Source organism: Trichoderma evansii, assembly GCF_050947405.1.
Source record: "Trichoderma evansii strain SZMC 28006 chromosome Unknown GGI43scaffold_25, whole genome shotgun sequence".
In the NCBI taxonomy this organism is placed as follows: Eukaryota; Fungi; Ascomycota; class Sordariomycetes; order Hypocreales; family Hypocreaceae; genus Trichoderma; species Trichoderma evansii.
Window position 1 is genome coordinate 420,758 of NW_028145181.1, and position 11,885 is coordinate 432,642.

At 49.6% G+C, this 11,885-nt stretch overlaps 4 protein-coding genes across 4 annotated transcripts; 2 read left to right on the forward strand and 2 right to left on the reverse strand.

Annotated features, from left to right (window-relative positions):
* The first annotated feature begins 1,539 nt into the window (after nt 1-1,539).
* On the forward strand, nt 1,540-2,902 carry GGI43DRAFT_217465 (uncharacterized protein). Its single transcript, XM_083200288.1, has one exon. It carries the CDS (start codon nt 1,933-1,935, stop codon nt 2,722-2,724), a length of 792 nt encoding a protein of 263 aa, XP_083056739.1. The 5' UTR covers nt 1,540-1,932; the 3' UTR covers nt 2,725-2,902.
* On the forward strand, nt 2,447-4,036 carry GGI43DRAFT_217473 (uncharacterized protein). The gene is made up of 3 exons (XM_083200289.1): nt 2,447-3,003; nt 3,072-3,631; nt 3,688-4,036. The coding sequence occupies exons 1-3, from the start codon at nt 2,790-2,792 to the stop codon at nt 4,009-4,011; spliced, it is 1,098 nt and encodes a 365-aa protein (XP_083056740.1). The 5' UTR covers nt 2,447-2,789; the 3' UTR covers nt 4,012-4,036.
* A 1,142-nt stretch (nt 4,037-5,178) lies between these two features.
* On the reverse strand, nt 5,179-7,911 carry GGI43DRAFT_217485 (uncharacterized protein). Its single transcript, XM_083200290.1, has 5 exons — nt 7,193-7,911; nt 6,731-7,022; nt 5,989-6,300; nt 5,360-5,795; nt 5,179-5,302 (listed from the first exon to the last, which is right to left on the reverse strand). Exons 1-4 carry the CDS (start codon nt 7,628-7,630, stop codon nt 5,452-5,454), a joined length of 1,386 nt encoding a protein of 461 aa, XP_083056741.1. The 5' UTR covers nt 7,631-7,911; the 3' UTR covers nt 5,179-5,302; nt 5,360-5,451.
* A 2,473-nt stretch (nt 7,912-10,384) lies between these two features.
* GGI43DRAFT_415631 (60S ribosomal protein eL8) lies at nt 10,385-11,668 on the reverse strand. The gene is made up of 4 exons (XM_083207168.1): nt 11,588-11,668; nt 11,256-11,327; nt 10,674-11,183; nt 10,385-10,605 (listed from the first exon to the last, which is right to left on the reverse strand). The coding sequence occupies exons 1-4, from the start codon at nt 11,588-11,590 to the stop codon at nt 10,405-10,407; spliced, it is 786 nt and encodes a 261-aa protein (XP_083056742.1). The 5' UTR covers nt 11,591-11,668; the 3' UTR covers nt 10,385-10,404.
* Nucleotides 11,669-11,885: the final 217 nt, after the last annotated feature.

Below are 11,885 nucleotides of genomic sequence, written 5' to 3' on the forward strand. Positions count from 1 at the left end.
GTACGACTATTCCTATGCTAGTTCCTGTATGGAACACTCCTTGTAATTTTCGAGAAAATACCACATAGTGCTATCAAGTCTGAGAAATACCCGTACTTGAACCTTCTATGCACTCCATTCCCATGGCCATGCAACTCCACCTCGCATGGTTTGGCCTGCAGACGCACCTGATACTTCGTCTAAGCAGGTACTGCGTCGCGCATTGCATGTATCATGTATGTCACTCAGGTGGGTAGCTGTGTTGCCTTTTCAGTATTTGTCTGTATTAGCACCCATGCAGTTGCAGAAACAAGAGATGCTCGGTTAGAAACCCAGGGCAAAAGACAGCAGTGTTAGAGTACAGCAGAGTTACTGGTCTGTATCCGGAGAGTTTAGGTCATCGCCTCAGTAGTTTGTATGGAGTAAAACTAGTTGTATGCTCCATAATGTCTCGGAAGTGCTCCGTTCCTCTGGTATAAACGAGGTTCTGCATCTTCTCGTCGGGCATTGCTACCGATTCGATTAGATCGCCCACGGCTTGAGGGCCGCTGTTCATACTCATTTGTTCAGCCGGTTTCTATTCTCTTCTTTGCTTTTTGTCTCATGGCTAATTGTCTCGCCTGTACTTTGTAGAACTAAAACTGCTGGCAATCGGCTAAGCCGCCGTTCCTTGTTCATTTAGAATAAACCACTAATGTACCTCATATACTCTGCTACAATAGCACTGGCACTGGCAGTAGCAATGAGACGTTCCTGCGCTATTATTACGTATAGACGCCACGGCGCTTTAGCTGGCCAACTGGCCTCTCCATAGTCTCTTCCTAGGTTCTCTTCTCTTTTACTCCCTCATCCTCTAACAATTTGTTCGAGCTTGGGCCTCAATCCGCGCCCGGCTACCTGTACAGCTGCGGTGACGCTACCGACTTGTTGACGATGTCTTTTCCTCTTTCTCTGTCTTCAGCGGCCCCCTGCGTCGATAGCTAATAACAATAGCGGAGATGGTTCTGCAAGCCACGTTTTCCATCTGCTTCTCTGTCAGTTGGAGGCTCACGGCGATCAGCGCCGCAAAGTGTCAAATTGTGCGGCCGTCTCTGGGCCCGCCAAATCGCCCCAGTGATCTTCTCAGCTAGTAAAAAGATGTGCCCGGCCAGACCTAGCGGATACCCTAGCGGCGCCCTTTGGGCCAAATATGGCGTGCCAGCACAGCTGCTGGACTACTGTACCATGAAGAAAATCTCTTCTTCTTCATTTGATCAGCCGAGGACGAGACAATTTGCAATGGAACCATTCCTTGACAGCTAAAACTTGGCGCACAATGTCTCGGACTGCATTGAGCCCGCCCGCATTAATAGCCTGTCTCAAACGAATAGCCAACATCAGACCGACACTAGGTACTGCGTCGAAGCAGCAGCTTGGACCTGCTGCTGCTGCCACGATTCCTGCGCCGAGACACGCACAGTCCACTATCCGGACAGACTGGTCTACCGTTCCCCGGCGGCTGGTACAGTAGACAGCTGGGAGACGGTGGTTGAGCGGTGCTATGGGATGGGATGGGCGGGAACGAGCGTGTGTTAGTGGCCGCCCGATCCAATCTGAACAGCGCCAGCTTCAGGACGCCTTTTTACTGGCGAAGATCACCGCGCCAACCGCACGCCGGCCCAAGCCACGGCCTCACAGTGCCACAGTGCCGTCAACTGCCTTGACATGTACACGACCCAGGTCTGCTGGGTAGCGTCCAGTGGCAGGGGTCGTAGTGCTACCGCGCATCCGCTCCCTTGCTCGCCATGAGGTCAAGGATGTCCATACCTGCGCTTGATGAGAGTACAGTAGTTGTAATCCTGTACTGCATTTGTGCTACGGGCACAGACAGCGTGGGCCAAGCATGCGAAATAATTAAATGTATGAGCTCTTTTACGGGATATTACGCTATTATGGAGAGATACGGAGTACGGAATGGCCCTCCAGCCAATCCCATGGAGAGACCGCAGCCAGACTGGTGCTAATTTCATGTGCGACGGCATCGTAGCATTGCCTCGCAAGGCAAAAGCAAAACAGTCCAAATACGTAGCATCGTTGCAGGGGACGCAGGGCAAATTTTCGGCACGATTAGTTCCAATACCCATCGTTACTCGCTCCCTTTTGGACCGGCCCCAGCTGTGCTCGGTCGAATGTGTCGGGTCCCTGCGCTCTCGAGGTCGTCATACTGCCTGGGATCGACTAGTACCTTATGCAAGAGGCAACACGGAGCACCTGCAACCGTTAATGCCACGCCTGGCCATCCGGGGCCATTATCTTGGGGTTAGAGATACGGATAAATACACGGAAGAACGGTATTCGTCCGGCAAGGTCGCATTGAGGCGGAAAATTTGGCACGACGAGCAATCCCGAAGGGGCTCAGGGTGGCAGTCTGTGTCTGACCTTAATGCTGACCGAACGAGGAGGAAACCCTATCCAAGACATGCCTCGCGTCTACTAGGCCTGGATCCATCTATATCGTCCGACACCTTTCTCGGCTTTGGCCTTGGATGCGTTTATTTCTATTTCTTATATTTCCCTTGGGGGCCGCTTCTTCCTTCAGTCCCGCTTATACTGATCCTCTTTTTTCTTTTCCTGATCTTCGGGTTGCAATCTACGATTCAGTGCAGCATTTACCTAATCTATACACGTTGTTGGCGGTACATCCTTCTCTTTTCTCACCCGTACCTCGTCACCGCGCTTCTTCCGCCACCTGGAGGCGCCTTGTAACCATCACCAGCAACGGACAACTCGACTCAACCCACCAACAGATAAAGTAGATACCATTCTTCATCATGGGTTGGGTATTAAACGCCACTCAGGCGATAAACGATGAGTCCCAATATCCGACAATCATCGCCATCTGCGTCGTCCTCTCGGTTCTGTCCATCTTGACTGTCGGTGCCCGTCTTTATATTCGCTACGCCGCGCGTGGTCTTGCCAGTGACGATTGGATGTCCGCTTTATCTGTCGTGTTTGCTCTCATGTACTCCATTCTCTGCATTGTTCGTACGTCAATCCTGCTCTATACTGTTGGTCGATTTCATGGCCTGGACAATTATTAACGCGACGCACAGAAACAAGATATGGCCTGGGATTGCCCATCAAAGATAGGCCCGCCGCCAGTCTCGATGTCTACACAAAGGTCAACTTTGCAGGACGTCCCATCTATCAAATTGGTATCAGCTTCTTCAAGATTGCGCTCCTTATCAGTTATCTGCGACTCCTCAAGGGAACGGACCAAAGGACTTATCGCTATGTTGTCTTTGCCACCATTGCACTGGTCTTTCTAGGGCACTTGGGCTGCGCCCTCTCCCTCATCTTTGCCTGCAACCCAGTTCAAAGGTCATGGAACCCCCATGTCGACGGAACTTGCTTGGCTCCTGGACCTTCTTTTACAGCATATGCTGTCGTCACTATTGTTTCTGATATCATCGTTGCCATTCTTCCCTTGCCAGTCCTGTTCAGACTCAATATCCGAATGGCCAAGAAGCTCGGCCTCATTGGCATCTTTTTGCTGGGTCTGTTCACGACGGTCTGCTCCATCCTGAGATATACCCAGATCAACCGAATCTCAACTGGTGACGGCAACTCCACAATGCTGGTTCTATGGGGTACCATTGAATTCAACGTCGGCGTAAGTAATCTCTCTTATAATGATGATATATGTGCAAAGCTAACATGCCTCTTTAGAACATGGTTTCATCCCTGCCATTCTTGGCCCCGGTCTTCATGAGAAAGGCCAAGGAATACCGAACAAAGAACTCGTACAACAACGGATCATCTCATCAGCACAGTCGAGGTGCGAAGGGCGAGCATTTCAAACTCAGTGATGTGAGCCACAGCCGTGAGGACCACCACGACAAGAGCAACCAGACCACACACGTCAAGTCCTCGAGCGAAGAAAACATACTTCAAGGAGCTGGCATCATGAAGTCCATCACATACAGCGTACAAGTCGACGAGGACCGCGCCCAGCCCAGGCGGCGGAACGACAGTTTTGAAGATAGCGTGTAAAATAGGATACTGAATTACAGCTTGTTTGTTGTTGCGACCTTTTCTTTGTTTTAGCTTGTTGCAAATATATTTTGCTTTTTTTTTTTCTTGTCGATATTGGTTTTACTTCTTGCTACTATATTACGGAACGTCTGATGCTTGGATCTATTTTTGACTATTTTCGATTTCTTTTGTCTTATTTTCGCATGGAGTTTATTAGGGGCCAGAAGTGCGCCGCCAAAAAGAATATCATGGAGATATGGGTTTAGAATAGCCACAAGGCAATGAATAATATTATTACCTTGAACAAAATCACAAGAGTTCTACGAAGTAGTAACAGCAACGCCCAGAAAGGATTTGTCACTGCAGCCTATCAGAGGTACTATCTTCGTTTCAGCTTTTTGCAAAAACAAGGCACTTGGACAATTACTGGGGCGATTATAGCTACCCCCCTTTAAAAAAAAGTACCTCTCTGTTTTTGGAATTACATGCCCACTACTACACGGAAACACCATTAATGCATAAACATCAGCAACATTTGGAAACCTGTACAGCGTCAAGTTTCGAGAAACAATTGAATAAACGGACAAACGGCCCTACCACAACGAGCCAAGGTAGCGACGGAGAGAAACGAACGACTGCTTACTCTCCGTCGCTATCAAATTGCATGTACGCGTACTCATCTAAGAAATTGCAAGGGAGACAGAAAAGGGAAAAGGCACAATCAAACGAAGAGCAAAGCAAAGGCCAATCAAGAATCCATTTACCAGGTTTACCATTCTCCCATACGAATTTTTTCCCTCTCCCCTTGCAAAGTAGGGGGTACATCCCTCGTTTCGGATCACTTTGCCGGAGGAAGGTTTCTTGCATAGGGGGATCTAGACTTTGCTGCTCCACGCTATCGTAATTCAAGTCTAGTTTTTAGCGAAGTGGATATATTTTTTTCCCTTTATTTTTTTTTTTTTTTTTTTTTTTTTTTGCTCCCGAAGTCAAATGGGAATCCTGGTCTGTATAGTGTTTTTTCTGACAAAGACGTGGTGCCTGGGCTGATTAAATTAATCTATGATCCGTTGGTCATTGTGTGTGGCGGTACGACAAGCGAGTGGGGATTTTAATATATGGCTACCTTCTCCGAGACTAGTACCTGGACTCCAAATGCTTGGATAAAGACCCGGGAACGAGGCCCATTGGTTTTTGGCTGGACCAGCTGAAGGGGTTTCCTTGTTTGGGGGCTAAAGTCAATGCAAACACGCATATTACGAGTACTTCGCAGCACGGTTCAATGGTGAACAGCTCACTTGTGGCTCTCTTGCTAATTTAGGCATTACGATTAGAAAACATGCCTAACGGGCGGGGTGATTGGCCGTACCGTATTATTCGCTCGAATGATCAACTTGAACTAATATACAATTCGCGCTCCCTTAATCAGGGGAGCTCGAGAGCTTGTGGTGATGTATTGCCCTACTGGCCCATCAGCTCCATCGACTCATCGTCGAATTGGAGCGCCAACTCGCGCTTGCTCAGCAGTGGGCTGATGCCACCAGCCGCAGCTCCCTCTCCAAACAGCCTAGAATAAGCGTGCGCGTCTAAACACGCCCTGCGCGAGGCCAGAACCCCTGGCCTCGAACGGGAGACGACGGCGTCTTCATAGCTATCTAGCGCCTGGCGCAGAGCCTGCGCGGAATCTTGGGCCTGTGCTACGCCCTGATGGGTGTGCTGTAGCGAGCAGGGCGCCAGTATTGGAACGACGTGTGTCGCAAAGTCGTGGACGTCGACAATGGCATGATTTGCGCCTTCGCCGCGGTCTAGAATAGTGTAAAGTGAATAAGCAAGCCAAAATTGGGGGAGAGGTTGGGTTAAAGCCAAAAAAAGAAACGTTCCATTAGACCGACCGACCAACACACGTCGGCAATCTCGAAGGAGTAAAAAGAAAAGGCAAAGGAATAGAAAATCTCCGAATGGCGCAAAAAAAAGAAAAAAAAGAAAAGAAGCACTTACACATAGACATTAGATGAAATGCATCGCCCATCAGCACTGCCTGGCCCTTTGATCGCAGCCCAATTGGCGGCGCCCAGTCCAGCACATCCAGTCGCTTAATGGGAGTATCTGGGCGTACATTGTTGAGGACGAAGGAGCGGAAAGGCTCGGCCCAAGTCTTTGCGAAGGAAACCATCAAGTCGTAACGCCCTTCGTTGGTAGCCGGCACATCGATCAAGGCCCCACTGCTCGGGTGGTACGGCCATGAGATGTGCATTTGGCAGTGGAAGACATCCGGGTTGCTGTCGATCTGGTTTCCGGGGCCATCAAGGACTGCGATGCGTCAGTAATAATGCAATAAAAGCAACTGATGTGCGCGTTTGGCAGTGTTTCGATGCAATTTTTTGGGGGGCGCTGTTTTTGTCATTTCTCATCAAAATGCCTGCTTAGAATCTTACAGTGCCGCTGCGGGAGGCGATATGATCGCCGGATCCGCGACGGCGGCCGCCGCTCCCGAGGCTTATTCCATTGCTTGTGTACCTCGCGATGGGTACTTGGCCTGGGAGCTCCACACAGAGCAAAGAAGCTCTAGGCGGGTCGAAGCCCTAAAAAAAGCACCAAGAAAAAAAGATCGACAAGAGCCAGCGACCGGAGATGTCAAAATCAAAATGATGGGCAATGCAAGCAATTGACAATGCAGTAGTAGGCAAGAGCATAAAAAAAGAAAAGGGGCAGGGGAAGGGGATTTTTTTGCGCTACGCACCGCTGATGTACATGAACGAATTGTTCTGTGGTGATCCGCCCTGGAGGAAAAATAGATCCAGTTTGCGGATTGGCTCGATCTGCTCCGCCGTTAATGAGATCTTAACGCCCATCGTTCGCACAGGCAGCTGCATCACGAGCTTGGTCTCGTCTGGGAACAGGACTCGGCGCACGCGGGACTGGCCGCCATCGCACGCCACCAACAGCGTGCCGGTGCATGATGCGCCGTCGTCGAAGATGGCGTTGACGGTGCCGTTGTCGTTGGTTGTGAATTCGGCGAGAGATTTCTCCCACTTGGAGAATGGGTGTGTTAGCGCATGATTGAATAAAGCATTGAGAGATGCTTAGAATGGGAGGCAAAATAATGGAAAGAGCAATGACTAGCAGTAGAGCTCTCTTAACGTAGTTGCAGACGAGATGGCCTCTTGCGCAGCTCATTAAAAAGGAAAAGAGCCAGCCTTACCTCGATATCAATTCCCTCCGCCAATAACCTCCGCAGCCTCTCTCGTGTGACTCTAATGCGCGCACTCTTCACCGCCCCAGGTGTCTGCGCCTTCAGCTCTCCACTCTCCAGGTTGAAGAAGGGAAACCTCGACGCCTCGCCTCGCCGATCCGCCCAACGGTCAACGCTGGACTCGTCGCAGATGCGCTCGGCCAGGCCTGCCGGCAACAGGCTCTGCAACGCCGCCAGCGACCAGTGCAACGTCAGACCCCAGCCAGCGCCGCGGGTCGCCAAATCGCCATCTCGCTCAAAGACACGGAAGGGTATGCCTTCACGTTTGAGATTCTGGGCGAGCAGCAGGCCGCTGACGCCTGCGCCAATGATGAGGATGGGCGGCTTACCGGCGCTGCTGCTGCTGGCGGCCGGAGGGGGATTGGGGCTGTCGGCGCTGATGGCCATTGTTCGTTAGTATGCTGCAGTCTTTCTGTCTCGCTTTCTTCTCTACACTTTTGGGCCTTCTTTTTTCTTTCTTTTTGTTTCGCTCTGCTCGCTTCTCTTCCTCAAAAATCTCCGTGATGTAACGGTAAGAAACGTCTTAAAGTCTTAAAGGTTGGAGAATCCCTGCTCGGCGAAAACGGCAGTCTGATACGTTAGCTTTTTTGCTCCAGACAGTGGTTTCGGCCGTTGTTTTGTTTCTTCTCGGCCGCAAATAGTTCTTAAAAAAGAAAGAGAAAGAGAAACATAAAACACTAGTGGGGGCGGGCCTAGTAGGTATGTCTTGGGTTGCGTTGCATACTTGTACCAGGTTGGTGTTTTCGCATAGTATACTCTGAATTGCTTCTGGTTCTTTTAAAGTCTCCACAAAGTGCTGGTGTTGATATGTGTTACCTCATCCGGAAATTGGCAGCCGGGATTCAAACAGACCACTAACAAGTTGGCAGACAAGGAAAATGCGTTATTAAGACGATAGAAGAGAAAAACGAGAAAGAGAGAGAAAAGGAACTAATTGCCTAATCCAACACTAGGTAACTCCGCACTCTTGCGATTCTTCAATCATACGGTTTTGTCCGAGACATTCTCCCACTTTTTTCATCCTTTCCGCTCGGCCACGCAAGGAAGCCGATGCAGCTTTTCCTGCTGCTAAACCTCTAGTGCAGTAACGTGTATCCATATCCGGACCTTCAAAACTCCTTTGTGGTTGCATCGGTGCTCCGGTGGTCAGCACCTAATGGATCCTGCAGGCTTGCTCCGAATCAAAAAGACTGCACCTCTCCTTCGGGTAAGGATCCGTGCAACTTTTGTTGTGCTAAGCATAGAAAGAGTAAGTGGTACTACCACTACCCAGTCAATAGGTTATACATGCATTACGAAGTGACTAGCACCGGAAATTGTTTTTGCCTCTTTGTTTTTCCTCTTCTTTTCGGTTTTGTCTTGCATAGCATGGTTAAATTGCCGGAATCAATATTTCTTTGATTTTCCCACTGATATCAGACCTGTCAGTTTGATAAAGTCCAGATGCCGTGGCTCCCTGCTCGTTTTCCTGCATGGATCGTTCGATGTCCATCAATGCGTAACAGGCAATGATTGCCGGCAGACCTTTTAATAAATGTGAGTCCATGGGCTAAAATCCTACAACCGCGCCGGCTACCGAGCACTCGGTCACGTTTCCAGCTGTTCCCTTTTTGTCTCTCCCTCGCCCTCTTCTCTCTCCCTCTTATCCCTGGAAAAGCTGCGTATTCAAGGGGGACATGTGGCCCAAGGGCGAGGACGTGCATTTTAGAATCGCCCAATTCAGTGCCTTGGTCACGTCCACCAGGCACAATGCTGGCTGATATGTCTAAAAACGAGCCTATTCCCCATCGCTCCAAGTGGGACGGCGCGGCTAGCTGCTGGGTCCCATCGCGCGGCATTTTGGGACCCATTCTGAAGCCCTCGTCCTTGCAAATGGAGCGGGTACTTGCCCGATGCCTGTCGGGTACATGTACAGTAATAAAAACACTGTATCCGGTATGTGGGACTGCTGCTAGGTACCTTGGTCTCTTTTTGCTATGCCGCAAGAAGCAAACCTCGACAGATCCCCTTGTCAACTCAACGTTAGCACTTCCCAAGTGCCAAATCTTGGCCCCCAAGGCATCGTCCAACGTTCTCCAGTTTGTTACAACAAGCCACTATCATGGGGAGCTTCATCAGATTCAGTTAGCATTGCGCTAGCCTGTGGCTTGACTTCGTATACTCGTGTATATTTGTCTTCTAAGCGTCCATTTCCTCTTTTTCTCTCCCCTCCAGCGCTGGCTTGGCTCTTAGGTCCGGATTGCCTCCCCGGTACGTGTGGCTTTGAGTAGCGCTGCAGCAATTACGAGCTTTAGCCTCGCATTTTCTTTTCTTTTCCTGATCCTTCACTTTCCAAATCAGGTTCTCAATGGATTGTACGCTCTATTGTTGCCATTTTCGTGAAGCTTTCTAGCCGCCATGGGGCGTTTCTCTTGCCAGGAAGGGTAATTTGAGCGCTCTCAAACCCAGATTAGATCAGAACCACACCGTCGGTTAAGACATCATAGCCGAACTGCTGGACGAATGGAACACGCGAGAATGCCATTCTTAGCTGATAGTAGATGCGGTCCGACCTGAAATCGTCACATTGCCGAGCTTTACGGGTATGGATTATTAAGATGCTTACCAAGGCCCTTTATTTTTTCCCTGCTGCATTCAGGCAGCCGTTAAAGGCCTTGGCTCAATGGTTCCTATCGTATTGGATATAGGCACGGAGTAGTCAAACCACTATTCTATTAATCTTACCGAAGCAGGGAACATATGTCGACTTCATGTAAAATCAATATTGTCTATCCGACGGAATCAATAAATGTTGCTGAGAATGCCCCTATCGAAGATGGAGCTCTGCAACGGATAAACTGCATTGCCCCTTTTCATTCTCGCCAGAAATGTCTGCATACGGGAGCCATGTCTTATTGCTTTGTTTTCCGAAGAGAACAAAGTCAAGGGCAGTTGAGGCTGACTCAGCCAATAATTGATGCAAGCTTACACACCAATTCTAACGTCATCACTTTATAGCGAGAATTCACTCATTTCACTTCACACATGTTTGTAGAACGGTCATATTTGGGATACACAACTGTGCTGGAAATTCATTCATTTTTTGCCATGCCCTGAATCCTTAAACACCGATGATGATAATCCCTTAAATCCCAAATGCAACCCGGGTATTAGAAGAAAGCTTAAATCTTGGTAGCAGCCTCAATAGCCTTCTGCTTCTTGATGATGCGCATCTGAGCCTTGGCACCCATGATGCCACCGCCCCACTGTCGGCGGGACTGCTCGTGCTTCTCCATGTATCCATCCTTGATGGCAGAGACGAGCTTGGAGAGCTCGTTCTTGTCCTCGGAGCGGACCTCAGTGAGGGCCAGGACAGCGGCGGTCTATCAATCAAATTAGTATACACCCTCCCAATTCCTAACATTGATAATTTTAAGAGTTCAAAACTAACCTTCTTGTGGACGACAGTTCCGAGACGGGCCTTGCCCTTGATGATGGCGTAGGGGATACCCATCTTCTTGCAGAGAGAAGGAAGGAAGACAACCAACTCAATGGGGTCAACATCGTTGGGGATGAGGACCAGGGAAGCCTTCTTGTTCTCAATCAGGCCAACGACGTGGTTGAGACCGTACTTGACGGTGTAGGGCTTCTTGGAGACATCCTCCTTCTTCTTGCCCTCCTTGACGGCGGTAGCCTCCTTCAGGAGACGCTCCTTCTTCTCGACCTTGGTCTCAGGGCGGTACTTGTTGAGGAGCTTGAAAGCCTGGGCGGCGGTGTTGCGGTCAAGGACGTGCTGGAACTGGGCCAGAGAGGGGGGGACCTTGAGACGCAGACGGAGGATCTTGCGCTGGCGCTGGAGGCGGACATACTCGGGCCACTTTACCATGCGAGAAAGGTTTCGCTTGGGCTGGATGTCCTGGCCGATGCCATAGTTGCGGGGGCGCTTCTCGATAAGAGGGTTCTGCCGTACCTCGTTAGTTATCTCGACAAAATTTTCACGAGTTTGGAGGATTGAAAATAATTTTTTACTAACCTTGGGTCCCTTCTTACCAGCCTTGCTCTGAGGGAAAGGAGCAGGGGCGACCTTCTTGCCAGATTTGGGAGGCTGTCATTGAGAAAAGAAGACATCAGCGAGGGGCTCAAGCCAAAAAGTCTTCTCTGAACTCTAACGAGAATGCATTGTGGCATATTTCAGCGCACTGCTGCATCTCCAGCCAAGTCTTCACCCTTGTTCACAATGAAGTGAACGTTGGGCGGAATGTCCAACAGGTCGCAAATAAAAGCAAACACTGTTGTATCAATTGCGCTTTCGCACATTTGACTCACAAACTGTGGCCATTAGAGTCGTGGTGACTGTTAACTTACCATCTTGATTATTGGGATGGGCGAATATTCGTTGATGAACAAATTTCGATGCCGGAGCGGGATGGGTTGCAAAGAAAAGTCGAAAGAAAAGTTCGACTATGTGGTGGGCGGAAAATTAGGGCTTCAGCATCCGGCCAATGTGGGTCCTCTATCGCAGGCTTAATCTGTGAATTTGTGGTACGCAGGCACGTGATCTTATCGATTGCCAAAAAAGTTGATCGATGTACCAAGGTACCCCAGAATGATAGGCGCTATTACGATTTATCAGAAGTAAATTTGTTGGCGACTAATGAAGTAC